The 27105-nt window shown below is 42.3% G+C and overlaps 1 protein-coding gene across 1 annotated transcript in view; it reads left to right on the top strand.

The window, feature by feature from the left end:
* The window catches only part of AGBL1 (AGBL carboxypeptidase 1), a 290414-nt gene that overhangs the window by 189706 nt on the left and 73603 nt on the right, over window positions 1–27105 (top strand). The window contains exon 22 of the mRNA XM_054837473.1: window positions 10550–10710. Within this exon, the coding sequence (XP_054693448.1) occupies window positions 10550–10710 (161 nt within the window). The remainder of the gene's footprint in view (window positions 1–10549; window positions 10711–27105) is intronic.

The following is a 27105-nucleotide window of genomic DNA, read 5'->3' as shown; positions in this document are numbered from 1 at the left end:
AAATCTACCTTTGACCCAGCTTTCTCATGTATTCTTTAACTCTTTACAGGGTACTATTGTATCACACGGTCGTTGTATGAACCTGTATTAAATCAGAGCAGACATCAAAAAGGGTCCTGCAGTACTTTTGCCTGAATTACCCTCAGTGTTATCAGCCGTTCTCTAGGTGGCTAGTACAGAGTATTCAAAAGAAAGAATGACAAAAAAGAAAACGGTCAGATTTTCCCTGTTATTGCCCATTTTTCTGTTAAATGTGACAAGCAGCAAGAAGGGTCCTGTGTCAGAATGATTATCCTGACACCTGTAAGAAAACAGCCAACAAGCTCCTTGCTTGTACTCCCATCCTTCAGCTTCAAAGGCAGCAGTTACCAGGCTGGGGGAAGCCCTCTCCTACGCAGTGTCTCTTTCCTCTCTGATCTGAGCTGGGCATAGATGCTTTTTGTGCTTTCCCATGTGCCTTTGGCTTGGAAAAATCAATGACTCCTTTGTTGTTTCAGAAGTGCTAATACAATAAATTGTAGAATCATAGTTGCTTCCTGTCACTGATCCTGAGGTTGTAGGGAGTGATAGGTGGGGAGGCCAGCTTTGATGGTGTTTGCTGAAGATGACCAAAGAGAATTTGTGATATGAAAAAAAGAAATTAGCCTGGGGGGAGTCATTTATAATTTAGGAAAAAAAGTCTCAGGTAACTCTTGAGTTGCACCAGCATAAGGGGATGGACATAGAGAGCATGAAAGGTTAGAGGAATGAAAATTGAAAGGAGAGAGGAAGGTGCAGAGCTGTAGATGGCCCTGTGTCCTTACCTCTCACCTGGGGATCTCTGTGTGAGGACCTATTTAAAGTAAGTTTTTAAGGAGAGCAACGCACAGAGGGTCTCAGGATAATCTCTTTTGAACACATGCACATAATTATTCTACCGTGGAAGCTGGCATGTGGCATGTGATGTGGTCTGGGCAGGAAAACCACCACCAGGTGGAAGCTCTGCTCCGAGGCCATCGGCAGAGGGTCTCGGAGGAAATGAATGGTTTTGTGGAGAGCAGGCTTAGATCTGGAAAAAATAAGTATGCTTCAAGGCATGATCAAAAGGGTCTGGAAGAAAATACGGGACCCTCAGGACTGGGATAATAAGAGATTGTGTAGGCTGAGATTTGGATGCATTCTGGATCTGTTTGTGCTGCCCTGGAGCCACAAGTATGTTGGCGGAGCTGGCAGGCAGCCAGGACAGGAACAGAGCGGGATGCTGTGGGACCACGCTGGCTGGTTTATACACGAGGACAATGCTTGCAGGTTGTCTGCTGTGTTGTTTTATATTTGACTAAGGTTATAAGTAACAGAATCAGGTGAAGCACAGGTTTTCTTCCTGTAGGAGTTGTAAGGAAACTAAGGAACAAAGGATTTGAACTACTAAAAAGAACTCATTAAAAATGGCTAGCAGACTTGATAGCTGACTGTCTAAAACATGTTTAACAAGGTGCTAATTATGATTCCTTATGTTTAAAAACTTACTCCATAGGATGAGAATACCACTAATAACAGAACAATAGGTACCTGAGTAACATAGGGATAAGAAAACCCACTGACTGGGAGTGTTAATAGTGCCTTGATAATATGGTGGATTTTTTTTGAAAGAGATATGGGGGTGGAGCATGAAGGAGAAATGGCATATAAAGTTTTGCCCATGGCTTTCAAGGGTGAACTAAGGCTAATTTTCATGCAGATTGGATTGCTGGGCATCCCAGATGAGTCAGAGCTGATAAAAAGAGAACTTCCTGAAAAAAAAGGCATCAAGAAATTTTGGGAGTTATGGAGTGAGACACGAGAGGACTGTTTGTGTAGTCCAAACCTAGTTAAAAGGCTGGAAAAAGTAGGTGGGATACATCAGGCATCCTTGGGATCGAAAGAAATTGATAATAAGGTGACTCCAGCTACCACTCTGTGAATTGGTGCTGGTCAATATTTATAATTTTAATGACTGGAAGGCAGGGAGAACAGCAAGATAATAAGATTTACTGTTTGCAGCTGATACAAATTATACAGTAGGAAGGAGGACTGAAAGATTGTGGGTACTAGAATGGAAGATGAAACATAGGCAGTGGCAGAGTAAAGCATGTTTGAAGGAATAGTTTAAAGCATTCAGACACATGGTTGGTCTCTGAATTAGCTCTAACCATTCAGGAAAACATAAGTAGCTATTACAAAGACAGCTTGATAAAGATGTCTGTGCCATGCGCAGCAGCAGCAATAAAGAAAAAAGCGAATAAGATGCCTGCATGTGTGAAGAAAGAGGTAGACTTGGAAGATGTTATAATATCCCTGTAGACGTGAATGGTAATACCTCCTGTGGAGTACTGTGTTTGTTATGGGTCATTTCTTTTGTAAGAGACAAAGCAGTGATAAAGAGGGGCTAGAGGGAGCACATGAAAGCGTTTAGTGGCCTGGAAGGCGGCTTCAGTACGAGGAAAGCATTAGGGATACTAGAGCTATTGAGTTATAAAGGGAAGGAATAAAGCGTTACAGTGCAGAGGTAACACTGAGCACTGCGCTGGGGAGAGGCTTTGCAGCGGTGTAGGTGTTTGGCAGCAGCACAGTGGGAAGCAGGCTCACCATTCTGTTGGATTCTCCTCTATATAACATTGCTGCCAGGCCAAGACACAGTTTCACTGATCCGCTAGTCTCCATAACATGCTAGCATGGGATGGAGATAGTGTGAGGCAGTGTTATCAGGCTGGAGCAACAGGGGCGATATCTGGGTCCAGCTGTGTTGGCTTCTCACTAAATCTACTTTAGTACCTCAGTCCCTGCGTTTGTGCAACAGTGAGAGAGGGGTACCGTGATCTTGGGGTCTCATTTTGGATGGGGAATAAAAGCACACGAGCTTGGCTGTGTCATTTTGATCAATACATGTTTTCATCACCTCTGGGATGGGAAGAATAGCATGTATTTTATTGGGGTGAGAGGGAAAGACTGTAAGGTTTCCTCCGTTGCAGTTTACAGCACAGTGAATTTTAAGATACAAACTACTTTGGAAGTTCCCAGTATTGTTAATTTAAATATTTTAAAGCCACACAGAAAAGTAAACAAGGTGTTGTGTAATATAATACACGGATACGTGGCCATTCCATGAAATCAAGATGCAACAATTGATTCTTTATGTAACCTGGGGATCCCCACAGTGGTTGGCATTATGAAGACAAATACTTTATTAAGAATTTTTAAAGTGGGTTAGACGCTTTATGAATAGTATCTGCATTTACATTAGCCAGAATAAAATTATTAGTATCACAAATCCTTTTGTTCCAAGGCATGTGGTGATCACCAGGCAGGATTAGAAAATTATTTTACTCCCATAGTGAAATATGGCCAAACTGGATAAAGTCATAGCTGAAAATTAAGGCTTGGGTGGGCCAAGAGTCTGGTCACTTTTCTGTACATTGAAGTTATTTATACAGGCAAACTTTTAAGTGGAAGTAGAGAGGGAGGAAAAGTGATCCAGGGATTAGGCTGCCAATTTAGGACTTGCAAAATTTTAGCTTCTTGCTTTCCCAGACTACTTTAAAGAGCTAATTCATTTGACACAGAGTCCGAGACATACTTAGAGCACCACCTTGCACTTAATCTCCAGATACCTCAGGCTATAACCTGTCTGTGACTTGTTCGAGGTTCCACAGTGTTCAGATAGCAGGAAAAAGTCTGTATGTGAAAGTAAGTCATGGACAGACTACTGATGAATTTTAAAGGCACCATCAGATGGAGTGATACCAGTTAACCTGTTGCAAATACTGGGAGCATGGGGAAGAAAGGTTTTTTTCTTGAATAAAGCACTCAATTGTCTCCAACATAAGGTAATTCCTTTCTTTCCTCACACGGCCCCAGAATCCCTGCGTGACTTTGAGTAGTTCCCTAGTTCTGTTTCCTGTCGGTCAAGTAGGAGGCTTAAGTATCCTGGAACAACGTTTGTTTTCCTTTAGGAAATAGTGTGCTGGGGTTTTTGTCTTGTTTGATTTGGGATTTTTTTTAATTAAAAAAACCCAAAACAAACAAACAAACAAAACCCCAAAACCATCGCCCATGGCTTTTGTTAGCTCTACTATGAAAAACTTGCCCTCTGGACTGTCACTTCCAAGAGTGGATGGCGCAGGCAGGCTTCTACTCCTCAGAACTGTGCGTAGTCCTTAGGTTGGAACTTGAGACACTCCTGACCCCGTCACTATGAAACAATGCAGATTCCTCCAAAGTGCTCAGTTATGGCCTGGCATATTGTTCAGTCAGCCTCTTCAGTTCTGTTTGAAAAGACACTGGGACAAGGTGAAAGATTGCTTGGTGTCTGCAAAGAGAGGGATAATCTGATAATGCTAGTCCAGGTCCATCCAAAGCCTAAAAATAGGTCCTTAGTGTGTCACACAGTAATGAATGAGACAGAAAACCAATGTACTACTCAACTTTATTGGAAAGCAAGAACTCTGCAAAGAATAGTGTCTTCCTATATGGTTTGTCTGCATAGGGCAAAATACCTTCATTTCTCTTTCTCTTTTTGTTCATCTTTTATTCTGGTCATGACCACCCTTCACAATTATGGCCCACATTAAAAACCAAACAAACAAAAAACCAACACCACTACCAAAAGGCATAGTCTGTCCCTGTGTTATTCAAGAAGCAGTCTGGCAAAGCTGAGCTTTCTGGTACCCTGCACCACCTTCAGTCTCGTGCAGCAATGCAGAACAGGTATAACAGCATCCAATGGACACGGAAGCATTCCCTGTCCAACTAGTACCACTTTGTATGAGCATGCAGTCTTTGGGGAGGTGGGAAGTTCAAGCCACTCCTGTCTCCATCCTGGATAACTTGCAATTTGTTGATGTCAAACATGAGGTAGCAGTGTGTGGGATAGAGTGGCCAAGCAAAGTGGCCAACTGAGGTTGGCAAATGCAACACTAATACAATTTCTTTGGCTCTTCCAACACATGACAAGTAATTCATGGGAGCCAATTAAGGAAGAGAGAAAGGATGCAGAAGGAGGAGCAGAGGAGGAGAAGTTGGGAAGGGAGAAAAGGAGGGAGGGAAAGGACAAGGACACAATTGTGGAAATGCTGGGAGGGAGAGGTGTGGAGATGGGAATGTCAGACAATAGCAAGTCAGCACAGCGGAAAGGAGGAGGAAACCCTTCCCCGAAACAGAGAATTCATAATCCAAGTAATTGTTTTGCTGGAAAACTTGGCCACAAGTTTTTCTGTTTGCAAAATCCCCAGTTCTCCTATGAGCAGGTTGTTCAGGACTTTCTCCAGCAGATCAGAGGGAGAAGGCATTTCATCTTCCCACTCACTCTGTTCCTTGAACAGTGTTGCCTGCAATAGACATACCTTTAACTGGGGAAAGAGTCCATTTGAGTGATTAAAACAATAGCCACTTCTTTGTTTCTGTACTCAGGAGGTTTGCTCAGCCCCAGCTCAGGCAAAACACCGGCTCAGTTCAGCAAAAGTTTTGAGAGAGCATTCAAGGCGAGCTAGACCTTGTTTCCTCACCATGTGGCCAAAGTACCAAATGTAATGAGGACAGATGTTCAGAGCAAGGCACACCTCTCTGAGGGTGAGAAGGGGGTAGAGGTTTCCATTAGGTTTTCTCTTGTTATCATTCCTTTATATCAGCATCCATTGACCTTAACAACCCCTCCTTCTTTCTCATCCTTTTATCTCTCCTGTCCTTTTATCTTCTGTCTCTAACTCCAGCCCCTCTCATCTTTCTTTCTAGAAATTCCTGCTTTTTTTTTTTTTATCTTCAGCTTTTTCTGCTCGCTTAATCCTCTTGAAATCTTTTGGCCCAAATCCCCATCTCCTTCATCTATTTTGCATGCCATACTTGCTGTTTAGAGATCTCTGGGGCATGAGAAAACCTGGCTTATTCCCTACTGTCCTAGTTGTCTATGTAGCCAGTTCCCCAGCATGTGTCTGCATATTTTCATTCACGGGGGTTGAAAGGCCAGTATCTTTCAGGGCTGGCCCAAGCTAAAATTCAGGCTGCAGACACCAGGCACCAAATGTTTCGTTCAGTTCCCTGGTTTATCCTCTAGAGCCTCCAAATGGTTTCTATTAGTATTCTGAGGGAGAGCTCACTGATGGAATTAGTGAGAAACCAGACTGTCAATTTATTTATACCCAGCCTTAGGGCATAACCATTGTGCATGTGTAAAGCTATTGAGATGCAGAGAATATTCTGTAAGTGTGTATGTATATGTATTGGTTGGAAGTGAGTTTGCAAGGAAAAGCTGTTGCCTGAGGACTGAACAGTGACCAAAAGTGGGAGAGGCCACTGAAGTGGCCGTGCTGCATGCCAACCATCCCTTTTCTCTGAGTACAGGAAACAATTGATTCTTCTAAAATCTTCGGTTTAATTGTGTTTATTAGTACCTTCTGACTCTAATTTTACTGTAGCTCTAGTTACCCTTGTGAAGAAATTTCTAATTTAACTTCTGGAGTCCTTCCACTTTCTTCAACAATATCTGTGTTATGAAACTGTTGCTGCCTTTGGCTGTGGGAGTGTTTCAGGCATATGAGTAATGAATAACAAAGTTTTTCCACTGCATTGTCATTTAGCCTGTGAAGCATTTTGAGGGCAAGTTGAGAGATATTGGAAGCATATAGTTGTGGTTATTTATTTGGTGCATGAGTCCTGAGTACAAATGAACTGTTTTTCCAGTACGATTTGATCAATTTTGTTTAGAAAAATTTGTATTGGCAATGTCTTGGCCAAATAAGGCAAGGAATAGCTTTTTTTTCCTGCTCCCCAGTTTTCTATTACTGTGACAGTGTCAATAAAGAGATGCAGGTGAGCATTCGACTGTCCCAGCAGTTATGCTAGCAACAGTTGTGGCAGAAAAGGCAAGAAATTAATTGGTCTAACTAGACAAGAGTTAATAGATTAAGTGTCTGTTAATCTGATAGACTGGGTTGCCTACCTTTGGAATTTCTTTCTTCCCATGAAAAATAAATAAATCCAAACCTCTGACTGTTATTAGGCATCACCTCCTCCCATGCTGTCTGTTGCAGTATGAAAATGTGAAAAGGGATTAGGAAAAGTTGTATAGCTCCATTATTCTCTATAATAGCCAGGAAATAATTAACCTGCTATCCCTTAATACGATGCCTGCAAAAGACTGCCTGACAGGGCCCATGGGACCAATGGACGTATTTGTATTGCACACTGGAGCGTGATGCATCAAGCCGATGCTGGTCCAGACTGACACTTTCATGTAACAGAGAGCAGAAACTGTGCGGAGATGTGAGCTGATCGTCCAAGTAGAATAGCTTTGTTAGCGTGTTTCTGAGGCTGGACTAACTGGGACTGATGAGCTTGTCTGCAGCTTTCTGGTGCATAGATTCTGTTTCCTGCTTTAGAATTTATTTAGATTCTGCTGCCTTGGAAGACTTTGCACCGTGTTCCACCACTCACATAGATGTGTCCAAAGGAGAACAGAGCCATAAAGCATTGTGCTAGAGAGAAAGACGAGGTCACTGAGAATCCAGGCTGGCAGGACACTGCAGGGGAGGTGCTGTCAGGCCAAGCAGCTTCCTCCTGTGCAGCTGTGGCAAACAGACCGTATACTGTCACTACGTGTAGAAGCAAGACAGCTTTGCTGCCATGGAGGTGTGCTTCCTACCAGCATATTAACCAAACCAAGGTGCATCACTTCTACAGTTCTTTTCTTCTTTCTTGCATTCTTATAGAATATTTTCACAAGTCTGGGTTGTAAGCACAATCTCAAAATTTTTACAACTGTGTGCTGTACAGCTACAAGGGAAATGCCTGGAGACCTGGCTTCCCTTTCAACAATGCGAGAGGGACCGATTATTAACCGCTACGCCAGCTCCTAGCATTGCTGGCAGATGCCATCAATAACATTAGTTTGATGTGTCAGTTCTGTCAACAACTTCAGTTTAATGGCAGTCATGCTACGCACCTCCAGCTCCACCCTCTGCTGAGAGCTGAGGAAGGAAAGGGAGAGAATTATCTGAGTTAACATACTTTATTCACTTCAAATAGAGACAGACTTCTATTTTTTAACAAGTAATCCTCTAGCTGAGGTTTCCAGCTGTTACTCCTGAGCTGTCTGGTATCAAAGCACTATGGGTCCATCATACAGCAGCTAACTTCAGTGCATGAGCAATTACTGTCTGAGGCTTCTGAGGTATATTATAGTTTTATTATTATTATTTCTCTGCTCATAGTTTCTTAAGGCCTCTCATATCCTGAATAAAGCTCCAGGGAATCATAAAGCCACAGGCTGAGTTTTAGCACAGTCACTGTTCACATCTTCTGGATTGATAGGTATTTAGTATGTTGCCTTGATCTTGGAAGCAAGACCCTGAGATGCACTCCTGGGAAAGCCACGAGATGTTCTTTGTATTTTTTGCCCTGAGAAAATAACTCTTTTGCTGTGGAAATGACATATTTTTGCTCAGAAATGTCACCACATCTGCCTGCTGATTGTAAGTCTGCCACACTAAAATATCTTCAGTCTTTCAAAGTAAAATAATAAAACATTTAGAAATCTATTCAGAGCTACTAATCACTCTCATTGTTTTGCCTTAATGACCCTTGGTTCCCATAAGTCTCTCCCTCTGTTTTCTCACTATTATTAATTATTGCTATAGTTCATTGTACCTGGATCTTCCTTGGCAAAGCTTGCAGTGGAGGCGAATAGGATGGAGAGAAGAAATGGTGTCAGAGACTTGCCCACTGTCCTAAAAACACTTAAGAGACTGTTCTGAGAGCAGAAGTCAGGTCTCCAGAGACCCTAGACTCTGCCTAGTGCTGAGGCTCAGATTGTCCGTGTGCTCCTCTGGGTAGGTCCTGTGCTTATCCAGTTGTCTGGCCACTCAGTATATGTTTGAGCTCTGTATTATTTTGTGTTGTTCATGTTCATTGTAATTGCAGATTCATGCTTGACTCACAGGGTTTCAGAAAGGAAACAGAATTACAACATCTTTACTATAGGAAAATGTATTTGTTATCAGATAGAGTGCTTGTAATGCTAGATGATATTTGCATATGCTGGACCCACTAGAGATGGTGGTTTTCATACTGTCCAAATAGTTTGTGTCATCTTACAAAAATGCCAAAAAAAAAAAAAAAAAAAAAAGCTTTGTAAGTGAGCTGCAAGAAGTTTATGTGAGAAATCTCTTCTTTCTTCCATCCACCTGCATGTTTTTGGCTCAGAAATGATCTTTTGACTCTACAGAGCTGCTCAGACCCAAAGATCCCAAAGCGCTTTACAAAGGCAGCAACTTTATACAGAAAAAAAAAAAATCAGCATGAGATCAGAGCTCCTCCTCCTCTCGTGTGCGAGCAGAACATGCACGGCTTCGTTCCCCATAAGATGTCCACTAACAGCTACCTAGTAGAGAGTCAAGTGCAGGCCATGCCGGCATGGAGCTCACACCATGCGCAGGGCTGTGAGCTTGGACTCCTGAGAGTTGCTAAGGAAACGGTCTTGGAAATGGAGCTGGAGCTGTCGTCAGAAGGTTGGCTGCAGGGATGATGTTTTGTGCTGCAAAAGCACGTAGGGCTGGTACTGGCAGAGACGGCAATTGCTCAGCAATTGATTCAGCCCCTAATGTGTTAGCATTGAAGTACGTGTGATGCGGTCACTAAATGTCAAAGATGAGGGATTTTGCAGTTTCTTAGTTCCTTTTTAGTATATCTGAGCTTTGTTTGTCTCCCGCCCTCTCACCGCTTGCATGAAACTGCCATTGATTACATTGACTTGCTCCTGTGCAGGCCCTTGGTGTGTTCCCTCTTTGCTAGATCTTTATTTTATTTTTTTTTAATTAGTGAAACAATGAATGGAGTCTATTCATAATCAGGGTTCTTCCAAGCAGGGATCCACAGCTTGGAGGAGTCTTCCCTTGAAAGATGCTGTTGATAATCCAAACCCTGTTTGTGCTTCTCTGTCTCTGCTAGAGAGACATCAGCTTTTAATAGACTGAGAAATTCCTTAGAGGTGTTTGTTATTTTGCAATTACTTTGCAATTGATTTTCTTAAAAAACAATTCATAACTTGTTAAAGATCTCTTTCCCCCTTCTCTCCCCTCCCCAGTTTTCTTTTTTTATCTTTGCCACTGCCCCGTGTTCACAATCATAGGACCTATTTTTTTCCCATTGCTTATGGAGATGACTCGTCTACAGAGAGAAAGAAAAAATGAGTCCTAATGATTTGTAAAAGCAGATTTACAGTCAGATCCTCCTGGGGTCTGAGTCTAATTCTTACAATGACTTCTTCTGCAAATGTAGTCGAGGTAGTTAAATTATTTGCCTCTGTTTCCCCATTTGTAAAATAGAGGCTATTTTAGAATAGCTTCTATAGATCAAGTGCTGTCAGTTAATTTACAAGTGATTCTGTAGGGGAAACTTGATATGTAGCAAATGTGAACGAACCCCTAATTCAGAATGGAAGAAGGAACACTAAGAGTTGGCCTTCTGCCAAACAAGCCTGACTCTTTCCACATACCTGTGAAATGCACGCTCAGCACTGAAACTTTCTGCCTCTCTCCATCAGGGGCTGCAGCTGGGAACTCAAGAGCTGGAGGAGATGGGAAGCAAGTTTTGCCTTGGTTTGCTCATTCTGCACCTCAAATCCCTGCCCTGCAGCAAGAAGGTGATGGCTCAGGCAGCACTCCTGCTAGATCTGGAGGAGGAGATAACGGACCGGGCACAAAGGTCAGTGACAGTAGTGTTCAGAGGGTGCTCCTGCGGGAATCAAATTGAAGGGGATACGTTTTGGGTATAAATCTGCAGAAATGGACTCTCCTTATGGCTGGGATTTGCATCTTGGGAACTGGAGTGTATTGAGAGTAATTGGAAATGAAGATACAATTGACTCGCAACGAAACTACTAAAACAGTGGTGCCATGCCCTGCAGCCATCCGTGTGGATAAAAAAGATGAAAGAACCTGATTTCTATTTTTCAGTGAATTTCCATTTTCCTATCAAAACTGATTACTTGAGTATAGGGATGGTACTGTCCCAGAAAAATGCATCAGCAGGAGACATTTTTCTGCTCACTGGAGTGTCAGGTGGTGTCCTGTCCACCTCAGAACCTCCATGGAGAGGATCTTTTACAAGGAAGGCATTCTCTAAGAACTGCAGGGTAGGGAACAAATATTGCAAATTAGAAAAGGACTTCAATAGCGTGATTTAGAAACTGTAGGCCTGATTTTGCAAGGATATTCCCAGAAATTCCTCTTTTCCTTATTCAATTGAGTCCTGCAGACATTTAGAGCATGTATTTGTGACTGTCTGATGCATAGGAAGAAGTCACAAGCCCACTGATGATTTAGGAGGTATTTTTCCAAATTGCAAATGTAATTTGTTTGCTTCCTACATTCAATGGGATTTATTTAAGTGAGGTTGCCATTATAAATATATGGGGAATTTGACCTGGGTAAGTGTCAGAGTATGGGACTCTTCAGCTGGAATTTGTGATGAAGCAGAAATACACATATTCTTTCTAGGCCACTATCACTTGTTAGTGCTATGTGCAAGCACATATGCTTGCAATAATGTTTTTCCAAGACAAATGGAGAAAGAAAACTTAGTGATGTGATATGATTTGAAGCTCCCCAATGGCTTTGTCATCAACGAGCTCTCTCAGCTTCATCAATGAAAAGCAATTTTTTCAGTTGCAGAAATGCCCCCATAATTTATAGCAGACTTCCAGTCTTCCCCCTGCAGGAATACTTAACTGACATTACCACCACCTGTTCCTCATGCCGAAAACCATTCTTACAAGCTTGTTCGCAGTTTTTAATGTTTATGAGGGACAATGAAAAAAGAGGGCTAAAACGTGGAGACATTCCTTTGGATTAGCCGTGCTCACTTGTACATCTGAACATATAAATGAAGCAATTAAGGCGTATGCTAAACACCATCCATGTTGTGGACAGCCATCTGACAAATCATTGGTATATTATTAGAGAGAACTACTGAAGCCTGGCTAAGTATATTGAGATATAAATCAAACTCTCACTTTTGAACTGGAGCTAGAAGGGCCTTTGCATGAAAATAGCTTCTATGGGAAGAAAAACATCGAACCCTGACTAGCCTCAGACACTGAAAAAAAGCCATCTGATCACAGTGCCTCAGTGAGCGTTTTCCCTGATCTTTGTAGTCTTCTGTTACTTTTTCCTTTAGTTGGTTTTATATTAATGGGAATTGATTCCATTTTCCCAATATCGTGTGGTAGTTCATCAGTACCAAAGTAATAGTAAGAAGCTCTCTAATTACAAATATTTTAATAGCTAACAAAAATTGTTCTCTTACTTTGTAAAACTCCCATGTTGTTCCAAACATGTCTATGGTAACTGAAAGCAAAGCCTTCTACCCCTTCAAGTCTGCCCAGCATTAGTGAGTATCTCCATGGCATCCAGGGATGTAATGTCACTGCTGAAAGGCAACGTGACGGTTACTTGCTCATTTTCACTCCACTGGGCCTAATTGCAGGTTTGTGGAATTTTAGTAGCTTAGGTGCAATTTGTAACCATTTGCAGACCAGGTAAACAGCAGAATTGTTTAATCCCACCTAGATATGTCATACTGCAGGAGCTTATTGCAGAAGGTTGGGGGAAGGGAGATGCAGGGACCATAGGATTTGCTAACGTATTCTTTTTTAAAAATAAGTAATTCATGGAAAATGATTGTGCGGTATATTGATTCTGATTCAGAAAATGAATACTTCGCTCCCGGGTTTCTGTGAGTCTAGCCAAGAGAATTGTATGATTTGATTTTAGTGGGAATAGAAGTCCTACTGGAATCAATGGAAGAATGCAGAATACAGAGAGCACACTGATATGGGCAGGAGGGCAGTTATTTCTACACCTCTCTCAACTTGCAGACTTTGGGGAAAAAAACCCAAGATTTTCCATCAAAACATTTCTCTGGAGGAAGCTGAGGGATACCACTTGGTCTAATCTTACTCTGTAAAGATTAAGTCTAATCCAGCTCTTTTAGGTAGCACAAGGAGGTCACCAGTGCCTTGAAGCTTACTGGTGGTAGTTAATCAGTACCATTACATCAGTATCATTACATCAACGGAAATTATACTCTGCTGCTTCCATGACTAGACCCATCTTTATGGGTATAAGGAGAATAAAATGTTTGTAGTTTAAAACTAGCTCTGTTGTATTCCATGGTTACCACAAAAATGCACAGTGTCCTTGAATGCTTTCTATACTCTCTGCTTCTGAAAGCATGAGTAGATGTGAATGAAAATACCCAAATTTTTGTGTACCTTTGCCAAAGCAGAGTCACACTTGGGGATCCTTCGGCTGCAACACAGGAAAAGTCTGGGCAGTTACCTTGTGCAATTTTTTTCTTCTATGCTTTACGTCGTGAACAGCGGTGGCTTTAAACAGCTTGCAAGCTATCCCTATTCCAGAAGTCTTCACTGTCCTGGTCCCAGGAAATTATATGCACGAGAGATATTTAAGTGGGAAGCAATGGCTCTGACTGTTGCTAATGTTTTCTGGCAAAGGAAAGTGTGTCCCAAAGACTGTCCAGCTGACACGTCTAGAAAAAGACACAAATATGGGTGATTCTTATCAGAGCAGTATTCACCAGCTTCAAAAGAATTAGTATTGTTCAACGTTGATGAAAACACAAGCTTTATTTAGTTGTTAGGGTTTTGTTTTGCAGAAAGCAAGCTGAAATTAAGCTGTGAGCAGTGTGATGCATCGCACAGTGCTTATGTTAAATACTTCTATCTCAATCTAATGTGTTTCCTAAATATGCGTTTCCGAGTGCCCATCTCTGTAGTGCTCTGGGTGACAGGTCAAGCCATGGAACAAGAAGTTAATCCAGCACTGGGTATAGCTGACTCCCAGATGAAATGTCTCATTGCAAAGGTACATAGATCAAAAGCTGTGGAGGCAGAGGTCTCTTCTGTTGTGAAATCCCTGCAGTTCATGTCCTGCATTTGTCTCTCTTTGCCCTGGTGTCTGGTGCGCGTGGCATTGACTTGGCATCTCAGCATCTCCCTCCGACAGCAAACATTTTCACCTGTCAAGGTTTATAACTGTATGTGTCTTTTAATTTTCCTCTTCAGGCTGTCTCTGGGTATTTTGCAGCCTTATTTTTTCACCACTGCTGTGAAGGGGATGAAGGAGCAGGCTGGACCCTGCCTGCTTCCCTGGAATAGACTATTTGCTGTGCACTTTATATAGCTCTGTCAGAATCAGCGGTCAGTAAATTGGAGCAAGGTAATAGCTGTCAGGGAAGTGACTGGTCTAATGGAGGCATCCTGCGTGAATGGGGGAATTCTCACACCAGATCAGGTCCATTGTGTTCAGTGTACTGTCTCCAATGAGCCAAAGAAAAGTGGAAGAAACCTTTAGCAGACCTAAGTAAATACAGTTTGGTACACAGGCAAGAATTTCTTCCTGTCTGCAGTTTACAGTTTATCTTTCCCTTAAAGTGTGAACTGTAAACGGAATCATTTACAAGCATGAGTGGGGTAACTGTTGGAATAAGTTCGCAGCAGAGGCACAACAGCAAAGGAGCTGCATCTGAGAGTAAGTAAAGGGGGCTGAACTTCTATCGGTGGGGCTATACTGCTAGTAGGACAGCAGAGTATTTCCCCTAAAGCCAGGAAATGCTTGGACGTCACGAAGTTGGCCTAACAGCTCTGTGTCACTGGTCCTCAACATGTCTATATGGCAGCTGTCTCACAAACATGCCAAAAGGTGGATAAAATCTAAGATGCAATACACACGTAAGATATGTTAGAGCTACAATCTGTGATGGCGAGGAAGAGGGGTTAAATTGCTCCAGGTATTAGTCAGTCTCTTAATTAGCAACCTGTGCTCCTGGGACACTTCATATTCACTCTCGTACTTTTTCAGGCATTATCACCCTCACATGGCACAAGTCTTGTTTAAGGACTTAGTTGTTTGTGGCTTTTCTTGTCACAAGTGATATTTAGGTGTTTTGCTGCATCAGACAGTCCTTTTTCCACCAGCATTGAACAGGGCTGATCTTATGGCTCGCTCTGCCAAAGTCAAAGGCCAAATACGTGGCAAATTTTCTAGGCTTTGCAGCCACCTTCAAAAAAACAAAGTAATGTCAGGTGTTCATACAGGCACTTTGCTCTGCCCTCTCTCAAACTTGGCCTCACAAGCATGGTATTGCCATGCCCCAGGAAGAATCACTAATTTTGTGTTTCCAGCCTCCCGCTGTGCCTTGCAGTCAATTCTGGCATTCAGAAGCTCTCTGCTGGGAAAATGAAATGCCAGCTCGTACTTCGGACATCATGTTTTTTGATAATAGGTTTCATGCCTCATTTGCTGTAAAAGCAATTAGGTTTTAAGTCAACGCTGTCCAGGTAACTTCACATTTGTCATGACCACAAAGAGGATGGGAAGTGACTGTTTGTTCACTTAAAGCAGGTTTGAGAGAGAAAGCAAGAACAACCCCCCACTATAGGTATCCTCCTCTTCTTCCTCATGTTTTGAACTGATGGCAAATTCCTTCATTTTCTTTTCCTCTGCCCTCCACGTTGTGCTAGGAAATGTTTTGCATACACTGCAGCAATTGTAGCCATTTGTTCATATGATACATCTTATATGTTGAGACAGGCTTTTGCAAAGTCATTATGCATTTTCTGCTGACTCAGATATTATTCATCTCCTGTGTTTCTTCATCATTTCTTACCTTTCTTGAGCAGAGCCAAATCTCTCTCCACCCTGGATGGTAAATATGTCTAGCTCTGCTATTAATCAAAAGCAGAAGGCTTAATCACTGCTCCGGTCCTTTGTCCAGATGTAATCTTTTCATCTTCCATACTCTGAGCCAAGTTAGATTGGTTGGTGTATAGATGGCAAATCCAAGAATTGACAAGAAGGATTTGCAAATCATTTGGAACTGTGCTTGCTGCTCTTCTATACTACACTGATGCACCATTGTGATCCTGGGTAGTATTGAACTGTTGGATTTCCCATCTTTCCACTGTAATGCATTTTCCCCTGATTATGTCTGTGCAAGCAATTCCACTCATCTTTTAAGCTATGTGGCCAAAATGTGATTCAGATCAAACTAAAGTGAATTTGGGAGATGAAGCAGACAAGAAAGAGGAAAGTTCAAACAACAAAATAATGCAGATGGAGCAAAAGTACGCTCGCTTCATTTGGGACATCTTCAGCGCATCTTTGAATAGCAGAAATGTAGCGTTATCCTTGTGTGCACTGATGGGCAATGGCTCCCTTGCCTGGTGGTTTGGGTCTTCCTGTAGTTACAGGCGAATGTGGGTGTCATTCCTTGATGTTGTATTTGTTTTGATTATACAAACTGGCACAAATTTCAACTGAAGGGTTTGAGTGCAAGGCAGTGCTTCACCCTGCAAAATACCCCATCACCTCACAGTCAAGGTGACCAAGAGTCGTGGCATCCAGTCCCCTGAGGCAGACTGGACAGTTGGATTCTGGGGAGTCTCTGACACACGGATGAAGATGAAAGTGCTCTTTCATCATTTAGTGAATCTAACCCCATGGGGAAAAATCAGCAGGAATTATTTGACTGTTTTGATACAGATTCCTATTTGATTGAAGCTTTATTTTTCTTTAAGTAAAGATTTGGTGCATTTTTAACCTTGATCATCTGTAGACATTAAATACCTTGTGGCAGCTTTCAGGAGAGGAGGTTGTTTATTGATTCTATTTTTTAGCTTAGTCACAGATTTTATTGCTGGTAAAGGAATTTGAAATTTCTACTGCATTATGAGCATCTCTGGATGTGGTATTTCTGTATTTGGATGCTGGAGAGAAAAGTGTTGTGGAAAGGCATTTACCTAAGTAAGCCAAACTACCGTATCACTTTGGCGTTGCAGAACATGGGGCGAGAGGAGTTTCTCATGTATTTCATGTAACACTTGTGAAAGCACAGTCTAAAATTGCACAATGTGACAGGTATCAGAGTATCCGAAGCTGGGCTCTGGCTTTGGAGTGCTCTTGTGTTGCTGTGAGCATTTAGGATCAGTTCAGGAAATGACTTAACTCCTTGACTGTCTTATAACACTCTCTAGTGATCTTTCACACTGATGTTGCAAAAAAGTGGTATCTTCTCCCCTCTGCCCCTCCAGGGTCTGACCTAAAGACTTGTTTTCTCTGCTATCAAGAGGAAAAAAACCTCTGATTTTGAGTTGGATCTCTTACAGACTTCAGATTTTATTGTTGTCACATCATTATATGCCTTGATAATCATGTTTTCTAAACAAGAACGTGAACCTTCTTCCATCCACCTCTTCATCCTTCTTATCCTGCACTCTTCAGCGTCTTTCCTTTGTTATTGTGAGAATGCAAGCCCAATGAATTCTTTGGGGGTTCAGCCAAGCAATACAGCCTATAATGAATATATTTGGTATTCAGAAGGCTTTCATGTAGCTGTTCACAGGTGAGCCACTGTAATTCAGCAACTTTTCATTAACACTTTCTAGAGCTGTCCCTATTTTCTTCCTATTGATTTTTATTATTATGAAATACCTTGGGAGCTCCACAGCTTCTGGTGATTGTTATCAAATGCCAACCCCAGCTATGCCAGGCTGGGCACAATTATTCATGCTTATTTCAGAGGTAATTAATTTATCATTTAATAGCTAATAATAGCAATTTAAATAGCAACAGAAAGGAAGGAGAGGAAAAGAGAAAATGGAAGAGAAAGAGATCATAGGAGGAACTTCAAACACGCATAAAAGCACTGTTTGCTAGCATATCTATCTGAGGTTATTCAAATTACCATATGCGTGCAGATCTGACTGGACTACAGATAATGAACTTGTATATATCCAGCAGAAGAAATGGGCTCTGCATTGCCCTTTCTGTGAGGCATATTGCTGTAGTACTGTCTGGTATTAGACACTTTTGTATTGATTAGGAGCATCTGTATTTCTGTGCTGCAGTCCTTTTCCCTTAAGATCTAACTTGAAATATGAAAGCCACTGGGGCCCTTCACATGCTGAGATAGAAAAATAAAGCTGATTGCTATCAGGGGTTCAGAATTGATTCCCCATTATAAAGTGTCCCCCAAAGGAACGCATTATGAGGGACGTACACTGTCCTCTGAGGTGGCTTTTATATAGACCAGAGTAGTGCTGGAACAGAATAGATTTTTTTTTTTTTTTTTCTGAGAGGGTACAAAGGATGATGGGAGGATTGGTCTGTTTAGACTATTGGTCATCCTAAATGCAGGTAGAGGTGGGATTTCAGACTGAAGATGTCGCAGGTCTAGTGCTGAAGAGGCAGGTTCAGAGGACTGTATATAGCCTTATATAGACTATATGTATACTGCAGCAGTAGCTGAAACACCAGTTGCATTAGATTTGGGGCTCTGGCACAACAGCTGGAGGAGACAACTTTGTCAGTGCATCTCTGTTGATGATCTCTCTCCTTTGTTTTCAGCTGTTTGACACTTAAGAGATATGGATGAACAGGGCTTTACTGTGGTGGGGTATCCTTGTGCCTTTGAGCTGGTGGGAAACATGGATAAATGATAAAGCTATGGTACTTTCCTTTGGGCAGGAGAAGCAACGGAATAAGTGAGTAGGATGGTAGTTAGCCAAAATGCATTTCTTTAATGCTTTAGAATAAAGCACGTTTTTGTGGAAGTAGCATATTTTGCTTCTGAGTTGCTCTCTCTGTTGCAATTAATTAATCTGTCCACAGCTCCCAACAGAGCCTCTTGAGGAACACACTCATGTAGGCAAAAATTAGACTGGTTGAGGGTCAAAATGGGTTTTGCTCTCCCATGTGTTGGAGAGTTAATCATGGGATACAGATCAGAGGAACAAGAGACTTTTTGATCTGGATTATCTGGATCAAGTGCTCCACCATTTGGAGTTTTCACCTCTTGGACCCAACACAGGGGCCCAGATGTCCAAGCATCGCAGAATTTAGAAGCAAACTGTAATGAATGCCAGGGGTCCATGTGACTGCGTAGAGCTGAATGTCTCCCTGCCCACCAGTAGCCTCAGAGCCTCGCAGCCCTGCACAGCAGTGACGGTGACAGTGGTGCATGCATTGCCGCTGTCTAAAGTAGACAGGCGAAATCCAGGGATGGAAGCAGCTGAATCCCCTGTAAAACCACCGGTGGGAGACAGTTTTTCACCAGGTCAAAAGTCTGTACCTGTTTATGTAGCTAAGGTGAGCCAAATGGTTTTGATATAACGATGTTCCTAGGTATACTGTGTCGCCATCGCCGCGTCCTTTCTCTGCAAAGGGAACATAAGAACAGAGATTTCTGCTTTCGAGGCAAATAGCTTGTTGCAAGTCCTTTTGGTCTGGTGCCCAGCCTGCAAATGAGAGTCTGACCAGGCCTCTTGTACTGTGGTGACAGTGTACAACTGCTCTTTAGGAGCATATAAAAAAACCTTACCAAGACAAATGAGAGACTAAATAGTTAAAGGGATAGAGAAGATAGAGAAATTCATAATTAAAGCTGTCGAGTTGCAGTAAAAGGAGCGCATAGCCTGGAAGGAAAGTGGGTGGGCGAGCAAAGTGTCATTTTTGGAGGTGAAAGTTGGCACTTGAACAGCATTTTAAAGTACTCCAAAGCCACCTCCACTGACATCTCAGCTGTATTGTATATTCTGTCAGAGGCTCCGGCTGTTCGGTGTGTATTGTGGCTGTGACTCACACACAGACCCTGCCGCTTCCTGCCACGCTAGATATTGTAAAGAGAGACATGGCAGAGGTATTGTGTGAGACATGAGATAAATATGCACAGGTTGTTGTTTCAGGGCCCAGCGCGCACACGCACCAGTGTGGATGAGTGCTTATGCACAGAGGTACAAATGTGAAAGCCAGTCCCTGTAGCCTCTGATAATTCCTTGTATTCTCTCAGAAACCATATGGATTTATTAGGATCTATAGGTTAAATGTGATGTTGGCAAGAAGAACTTGTGAGAATTAGTCTGGAGCTGAGACTAGAAGGATGTGAGGGGGAAGATCCACATGAAATTAATACTTAGCCTGTTATTTTTTTGTCTGCAGAGCAGAAATGTACTCAAGCTTAAAGTCCCAGATTCAATTCCCATGAATGTGGGGAAAGTTCACTTTCAAGTACAAGATGAAGACCCATCCCTTTTTGGCCCTGGCCAGTCTGTACCACTTAGGAATGCTGCCCAGATAAGGGATCTGCTCTGGGATGTCCTCTGTCCAGGACAGAGCACTGCCGCTTTCTTATCACTGTCAGAGTGCAATGTGGGAGGTGTGGGACTGATTCTGTCCTGGAACAGTTCAGATGGACCTGCAATGTGCTCGAAGGACTCAGTGTGCACACGGGGGTAGGGGTGTTGGTAGAGAAATGGGAAAGGATGCTGCTAGCTGAGATGGATAGGCAGAACTCTATGGAAAGTTGTAGCTCTGAAAGAATTGGGTTGGGACGTAATAGCCAAAACCAACAAAAAACCTTTCCTTTCCCGAGGAAATGTTGCGGCTTCCTTCTGCCCTCATGTCTGTGGGTAGATGCTGAGGGATCAGGCGGCTGCTGTCTGGACCGCGAGTGTTGAGCGAAGCTAATGTGCCAGGGCAAGGGCTGCTGTTGGAGCAGGAAGGAGAGGCAGACTCAGAACAGTGTAAGAGAGAAGCAGCAGCAGCATTCCCTTTACATCTGTTTAGGGGTGTTCTCTCTCTATTTCCCCCCTGCTCCGTCTCCCATTCCTACTTCCATTTGTTCCTGTTAAAATGTGTGGTTTTTAAATGGAGGAAAAGTTAATTTCTGGAAGATGGAATTTCATTTGTAAAGTAACAGTGGCATGCTTTATGGTTAGACTTTCAAATATATCCCTAACCATTTAAAAATACATAATCAGCAGCTTTATCTATGGCACATTATTCACCATTTAAACTATAATGGCTTTCTTTTAAGTGTTAACAGTTACTTACTACCTTAAATCCCTATTTCAACATGACTTAGAGCCTGAGGATTTGGACTTAGAAGGCAGAATAAGCAATAGAAGCAGCTGAATGCCAGAAAAAGATTCTGCTATCAGGCCACTATCATCAGAAATTAAGAATAAGGAGAAGAATAGAAAGCATCTGTTCTCTATCTATTTCTCTGTCTAATCTGTTTGTTCTGTCTAGTCTACCCAACAAGTTTTTACATCACACTCTGTACTTCAGAATTGTTTCTGAAGATGCCATTTTATAGTATCCTCCAAAAAGCACCAGCATCTCATTAAAAGATAAAAGTCCAATGCAATTCAAAGGGAAAGCAAACACCCATTTCAAATAATAAAGCAGTGTTTCATCTTCTATTGAGCTGCAGGGGGCAGCCAAGAATTTGGGTAAAGTATTGCTACCTGGATTTATCTTGTCAGGCTTTCTCTAGTATTAATACTTATTTTTTTGTTCTAGCACACAACTTGTGTTTTCATCTATAAGTGAATTGTAAGAAGAGAGGATCCACTGTAGTACATTAGTACAGTCAAGTGTCCTTTCTCACAGTGCTCAGCATTGGAGATTTCAAAGAGGGTTGCAAGAAATTTCCGTAGTGGGCAATTACAGAATGCTCCTACCCTCTGGGGGAATGCCTTTATATATTCAGACAGTGATTTATTTATACCTGGAAACACGAGAATTTGTATCCTTTCCAAATAATTATAATAACAATAATCCTATCTAATGAAATGTTCCAGTGCTCTCATTTTTATATAAGTGCCTAATGCGTTTTGAATCTTACCTTGCTCCTGGCTGCACCCTGCTATCTCATGAGTTTTATAGATTAGTTGTGTGTTGTGCAGAAAGAGAAAGTATCTCCTTTCATCAGCTGGTCTTTCACCTTTGCAAATCCACCTTTGTCCTCTGCTGGGAGAGAGAATAATTGGGAGTGCCCAAATTGCCAGTTATTTTGTAAACAACTATCACCTCCTGTCTCATCTGGTCATGAAAGATGCTCGGTTTTTTTAGTCGTCTTATGCTTCTAACTACTTTTACCACCTGCTTTGGAACCCTGCTTATTTATGTGGTATCTTTTAAGATATACGAAGACAAGAATTCAAGATGGTTTTGCTAGGGAAAGTGTAGCATTTGTTAAAGTAACAGTTTTGTAATATTTTGTGTTGTCTGTGTGCCTTGCTGCTGAGGTTTAGTATTTTCAAGAAGGATGGTAGGTTCCTGGATTAATCAGCTCTATCTTCACCTGTTTTGATGAACTGTGTTGGAGAAACCATTTTATCTTTAAGCAATTACCTTGGAAGATTATTGGCCACAAATGGGACTGGCGAAGAAAACCAGAGTCTCTCATGTGGAAGTGCATGCCCGTAAGAAATCATGTCATTTTTTTTAGACCTTTTAGATTTCGGTGCCATGTGTCTGGTCTGAAGACAGTGCTTATTCTTACCTTAATAGCCCAGAAGGGACCAAGTAGGAAAGAGACAAACAAATGGATGAGGATGTGATGCTGGTAGTTTGTGGGTGGTACAGAACGGGGAGCAAAAGACGGAGGGTCCCTGTAAGAGGTGGATGTGGTAGGGTAAGGGCAGGCCAAGACTTAAGCCCTCTCCCTGCCTTCTCCTGCAGCTCGTGGAAGTGATTCTCAATACCACAAAGAACCTAATGCCTTAGTTTCAGGAGCTCAGGATTAAAAAAAAGGATTGGGTGGAAATATAAATAATGTATTAAGCTGAAAAATTGGTTTAGGCACTTTGACAATGTCTCTGAGGTGTCTTTGCCTCTTTCAGGGAGGAGCAGATTGGAGACATGAGATGCAGGAACATGGCTTTTGTTCACTTTTCTCTCTCGCTTTTTAAAATCATATCCAAGCTCTTATTGTGAAAATGTACTGTTCAGGATCAAAGACTCATCTCCAAGCAGAGAAAGTCCCTGGAGAGCAAGGCCTGAAGGCTAAGCCCACAGTGCTGCTGCTGGCTGTATACTAGTCTATTTGGGAAATCTAGTCATGCATGACCCAGCGCCTGGTGATACAGCAAAGTCGGGAGCAATGTACTCCATGTCCTTGCATAACTTTTGATCTTTGTTCTCTTTGCCAGCTCAGGTCCCTCTGGTGACCATGGTCCATCAGTTTATCCTCACCAGTGTCAGATGTCTGTAAGGCTCTTCCGTAATGCAACATCTACTAATTCCTTAAATTTCTCAGAAGTGGAATACTCTGGCATCAAGGCTGGAATTTATCTGAGGTTTATCTCATGTCTTTGTTTCTGGCATTTCCATCCACTTACAAAGTGACTCGAGGTAACTAGCTATTGGGAAAGAAGCAATAGGAAGACATTTAGTGGATCTTTGGAGATGATTTGCCCTGCAGGTATGACAGGAACAGCCATGACACACAAAGCATACCTGTTTGCATAGAGCTCTCTCCTGCCTTGTGGTGCTTTCCTGCCTTTACTGCATCCCTTGTGGGATGCTGGATTTGTGTGCTAAGGCGGCTGCTGTTAACACAGCTTAAACATGACACCTCACAAACAGCAGTGCCCTTGATCCATCATTAAAAATGTCCTTGACACAGTGTGGCATCAGAAGGAAGGTTTGTGATGCTAATTGCTGGCAGCACTGTTCTACTGTGGATGTTACACAGAAAGCCCCAATACATTGTCTTTTAATTTTTGGGGAGGAGGCTGGTTTGGTTTTGCCTTTTTCTTTTTTTTTTTTTTAAATGTTCTCCTGAAAGGTGTAGGAGACCTGTGAGGGTAGATCTGTGATCCCAGGAAGGTAACCTTTCCCATCCCTGCAATTTTTGGGTTTTTTGGTTTGGTTTTGTTTTTTTTCTTTTCACTTTAATTTGAACAGCAAATAATGGGGGGTGGGGTGGGGTATTTTTTTATAGTGGGAACTCCATTCTAAGATTTTTTTTTAAATGCTGAAAGAGTAATTATTATGTGACTAGTTAGAAGAGGAACAGGACAAATTTCCTTCCCTTTCACAAGAGTATTGAAGGTGGAGGGAGCAAAGTCTATCCTCCAATTAAGACCTTCCCTTCCACACCAGAAAAATAATATTGGAGCCTCAAGAGCTTCAGGAGTAGTAAAACCCAGATCCCTGCTGTGTCTCTCTAAACAGAGATTTATATTCTTAGAGTTTGGGCCTGTGCTTTTCTCTGATCCTTTGCCACTGAGTGACATTCCTGTGCAATTTGCAGCCTTGCTGGATTGTCCTGCCAGCTAGATCTGTGGCTGATGTCATTGTGCAGAGTTTTCAAGTGCTCTGCAGCCTTCACACCTTCTGGGTGTCCAGCCTACCTCCATCTCCTCTGTAGAAGTGGCGCAACTGTGCCTGGAGAATACTTGTCCCCACGTTGCTTTTCTAGACATTGCCCGTGCTCTGCAATGGCTCAGAAAATAAAGGCATGGAGGTATATGCCCTTGTTTAGTCCTCGCTGATGGGTCAGAAGTGGAGATTAATAGGATAGGAAATGTGTTTCTACTCTGCAGTCAGTAAAGGAAATTCACTGGAACTAAATTAATCATGAAACAGACACAAAGAAGAGAATAGATTAGCAAGGAATTAACTCATTAATTAGATTCATACCAAAGTTCAGAAGAGAGTTTCCTTCAAGATAACAACTGAGTTCAAAGATCAGCAAGGCTGGTCTTGGGGGCATACTATTTTATTTCTGAACTCTGCCAGGTATTGGTTTAGCCCAACATTTGCCTGGTTATAATGGGATATCAAAAAAAGCTGCTGGAAGGAATTCGGCAGCTGGCAACATCTAACCACAAAGCGCCCAAGGATGGAAGCTATTATCAGCACATTCACATCGCTAAGCTCTGGTTCCTGGTGTTAACATAAGTGCGGGAGCCCTCTCCATTGTGCCACCTTGCTATATTTAGAGCTCGACTGCAAGTCCTCGTGGGAATAGCAGCAGCGTGTTGGAGAGTGTTTTTTCCAGCATGCAGGTGAGCAGAAACTACATGTGGATTTAAGTAAGGTAAAGTGCTAAAACACTGTCCTCCGTGCTGCGCTTCTCAAGACTCCCAACTGTCCCTCTTTGTTCAAATTCACAGTGGCAGGGTGGGATGGAGGTAAGTTACTGCGTGTTTCTGAGGAGATGGGGTTTGGCTCCAGTCTCCTCATCGTTCTAATGGGATGCTTCTCTACCTGATCCCCTCTTAGGCTGGGCTACTGCTTGGACTCAGGATTAATTTAGGATCCATGCAACAGTATTCTTGTTAAAGCAAGATTTACACTGCCTGTCTTGTTCATTGCACTTTACCACAAGCCTTCTTACTATGCAAGAGAAATACCTCTCTTCACGTTGCCAAGTATGAATACTCTGGTGAAGGAAACACAGGAGAAAAGAGAAGAACTCACTTTGCAGTTACCCATTACTCTGTGCTGCAGAAGGGCCCTGCCAGCTCCCTTCAGGCTCTGCAGAGCCTTTGGAGTGAGACCTGCTGCTGCCCAGATGCCAGAAGGTCCCTGTTGCCCAGCTGTGCGTTGTAACACATGCCACGCCGCTGCACGATGGAGCTGGTGATCAGCGTGCTGCGACTGGTTCTTGTAACACGTTCTTAATGAACTGACAAACCAGAGCTAAACACCAGTTGAAATGAGAGTGAATCCATGTGAGAAAGGCCCCCTGCTTTCTGACTTACCCTTTCCTGTCTTCTGCTTTCGCTAACTCTCAGCATGAATGCAATCAAACCGTACTGGGGAACATCTGAGCTGCCTATTTGCCACTTAGGACTTTCTGGGTAGTGAAGTTTCCACATTGTTTATTTAGAGTTAAGTGTTCTGCTGGGTCTCTTATCACTTTCTGTAAATAACAACTGTCCTCAAAATTCTTCAGGCTGATTACTGAGACTGACAATCTGTGTGTTTTGAGTTGCTGAGCCGTATTAATCCCTAATATACTCTGGTCTGTGGATGGAAGAGCTAATAGATTGAGGATGTCACAAGAGGTAAAAGCCAAAGGACTTACTCTTCTTGGACACGTGAAGTACTTTGGTTGTGACATGAATAAATCTCCCAGCAGCAGCAGTGCATATTTCTGCTGCACGTAAAGTGTTAGAGGAATCTGCCTTTGAATCCAACATGACAGAGATTTTATAGCACCAGAGCTAATTCATTTCTAGAAAAGACAAAGCACGCTTTATTTTTAACTACCTGTAGCTTGTCAGGGTAAAGTTTATTCCACTTAATGTTGGAGTTAAGGGGGGGGGAAGCACACATGCACAGGAAGAAAAACTATACCAAAATCCTTCAGGCCCACCAAATGGGATTCATCAACTTAATTAGCCATCTAAAAGTTAAGAATCTGGCCATGTCAGTTATCAAAACCTTTCTTTAGAGTCATTGAGAGCAATTCATCCAGTCCTTCTTGCACACCTTTCATACGTTCCGCTTGAATTTAGTAGCAGGATAAATAACAAGGGAAAGCTATCTCACCAGAGGATGGGGAAAAAAGGAGAAAGAGAAAAAAAAAAAAAAAGAAGGCATAGTCTATGGCTGTAACCTGTTCTTTTTGGTTTAGAGTCTAAGCCTCTTCCTGTCAGAGTGTGAAAGCTGGAAATGCATCTCCTCAAACCCTATTGAAAGACACCTACTAGCAGCCCTTGCTAAAATGCAGGTGGGGAAATGAAAGGAGATATCAGGTCCATAGATTATATAAAATCTAATCCAGAGTTTATGCTGTGATAATTCAGTCCTCTATAATCCACACCAGACTGATGAAATATCAGCTTGTGCTGTGGATGTGACCCAAGGAAATTGAAGACTTTACTGTGCTTTGGATCAGGACAGTTAAGAATGCAGAGTACAGATTCAGTAAGCAAAACATTTCTTCTTTGTGCTTTTAATACAGCAAAATGCTTTGCCACTTCTTTTGTTTCCTTCCTTCGTCACAACAAAAGAATGTTGCAAGTGGCTCCAGAGAAACAAAGCCTAGAATAGAAAAGGGATTTAGAGAGATTAGATGAAATTGGTAAGAAAAAGAATTCCCAGTACCGTGTTCCCAGCTCAGCCTTCTGAAGGGAAGTCCTCTGCTCCTGATCCGTTATGATTCACTTGGCAGCTCTGCCCAGAGTGGCCTCTCTCCTTCATCTATAGTTCTATAAACTAATACCCAGTGATAACAGCCCTGCCAAGCCTGGTCGCTGCTGATGCATTGTACACA

The sequence above is a fragment of the Grus americana genome, chromosome 10 (genome assembly GCF_028858705.1).
Source record: "Grus americana isolate bGruAme1 chromosome 10, bGruAme1.mat, whole genome shotgun sequence".
Classification (NCBI taxonomy): domain Eukaryota; kingdom Metazoa; phylum Chordata; class Aves; order Gruiformes; family Gruidae; genus Grus; species Grus americana.
This window is presented reverse-complemented; position numbering and strand designations above follow the sequence as displayed.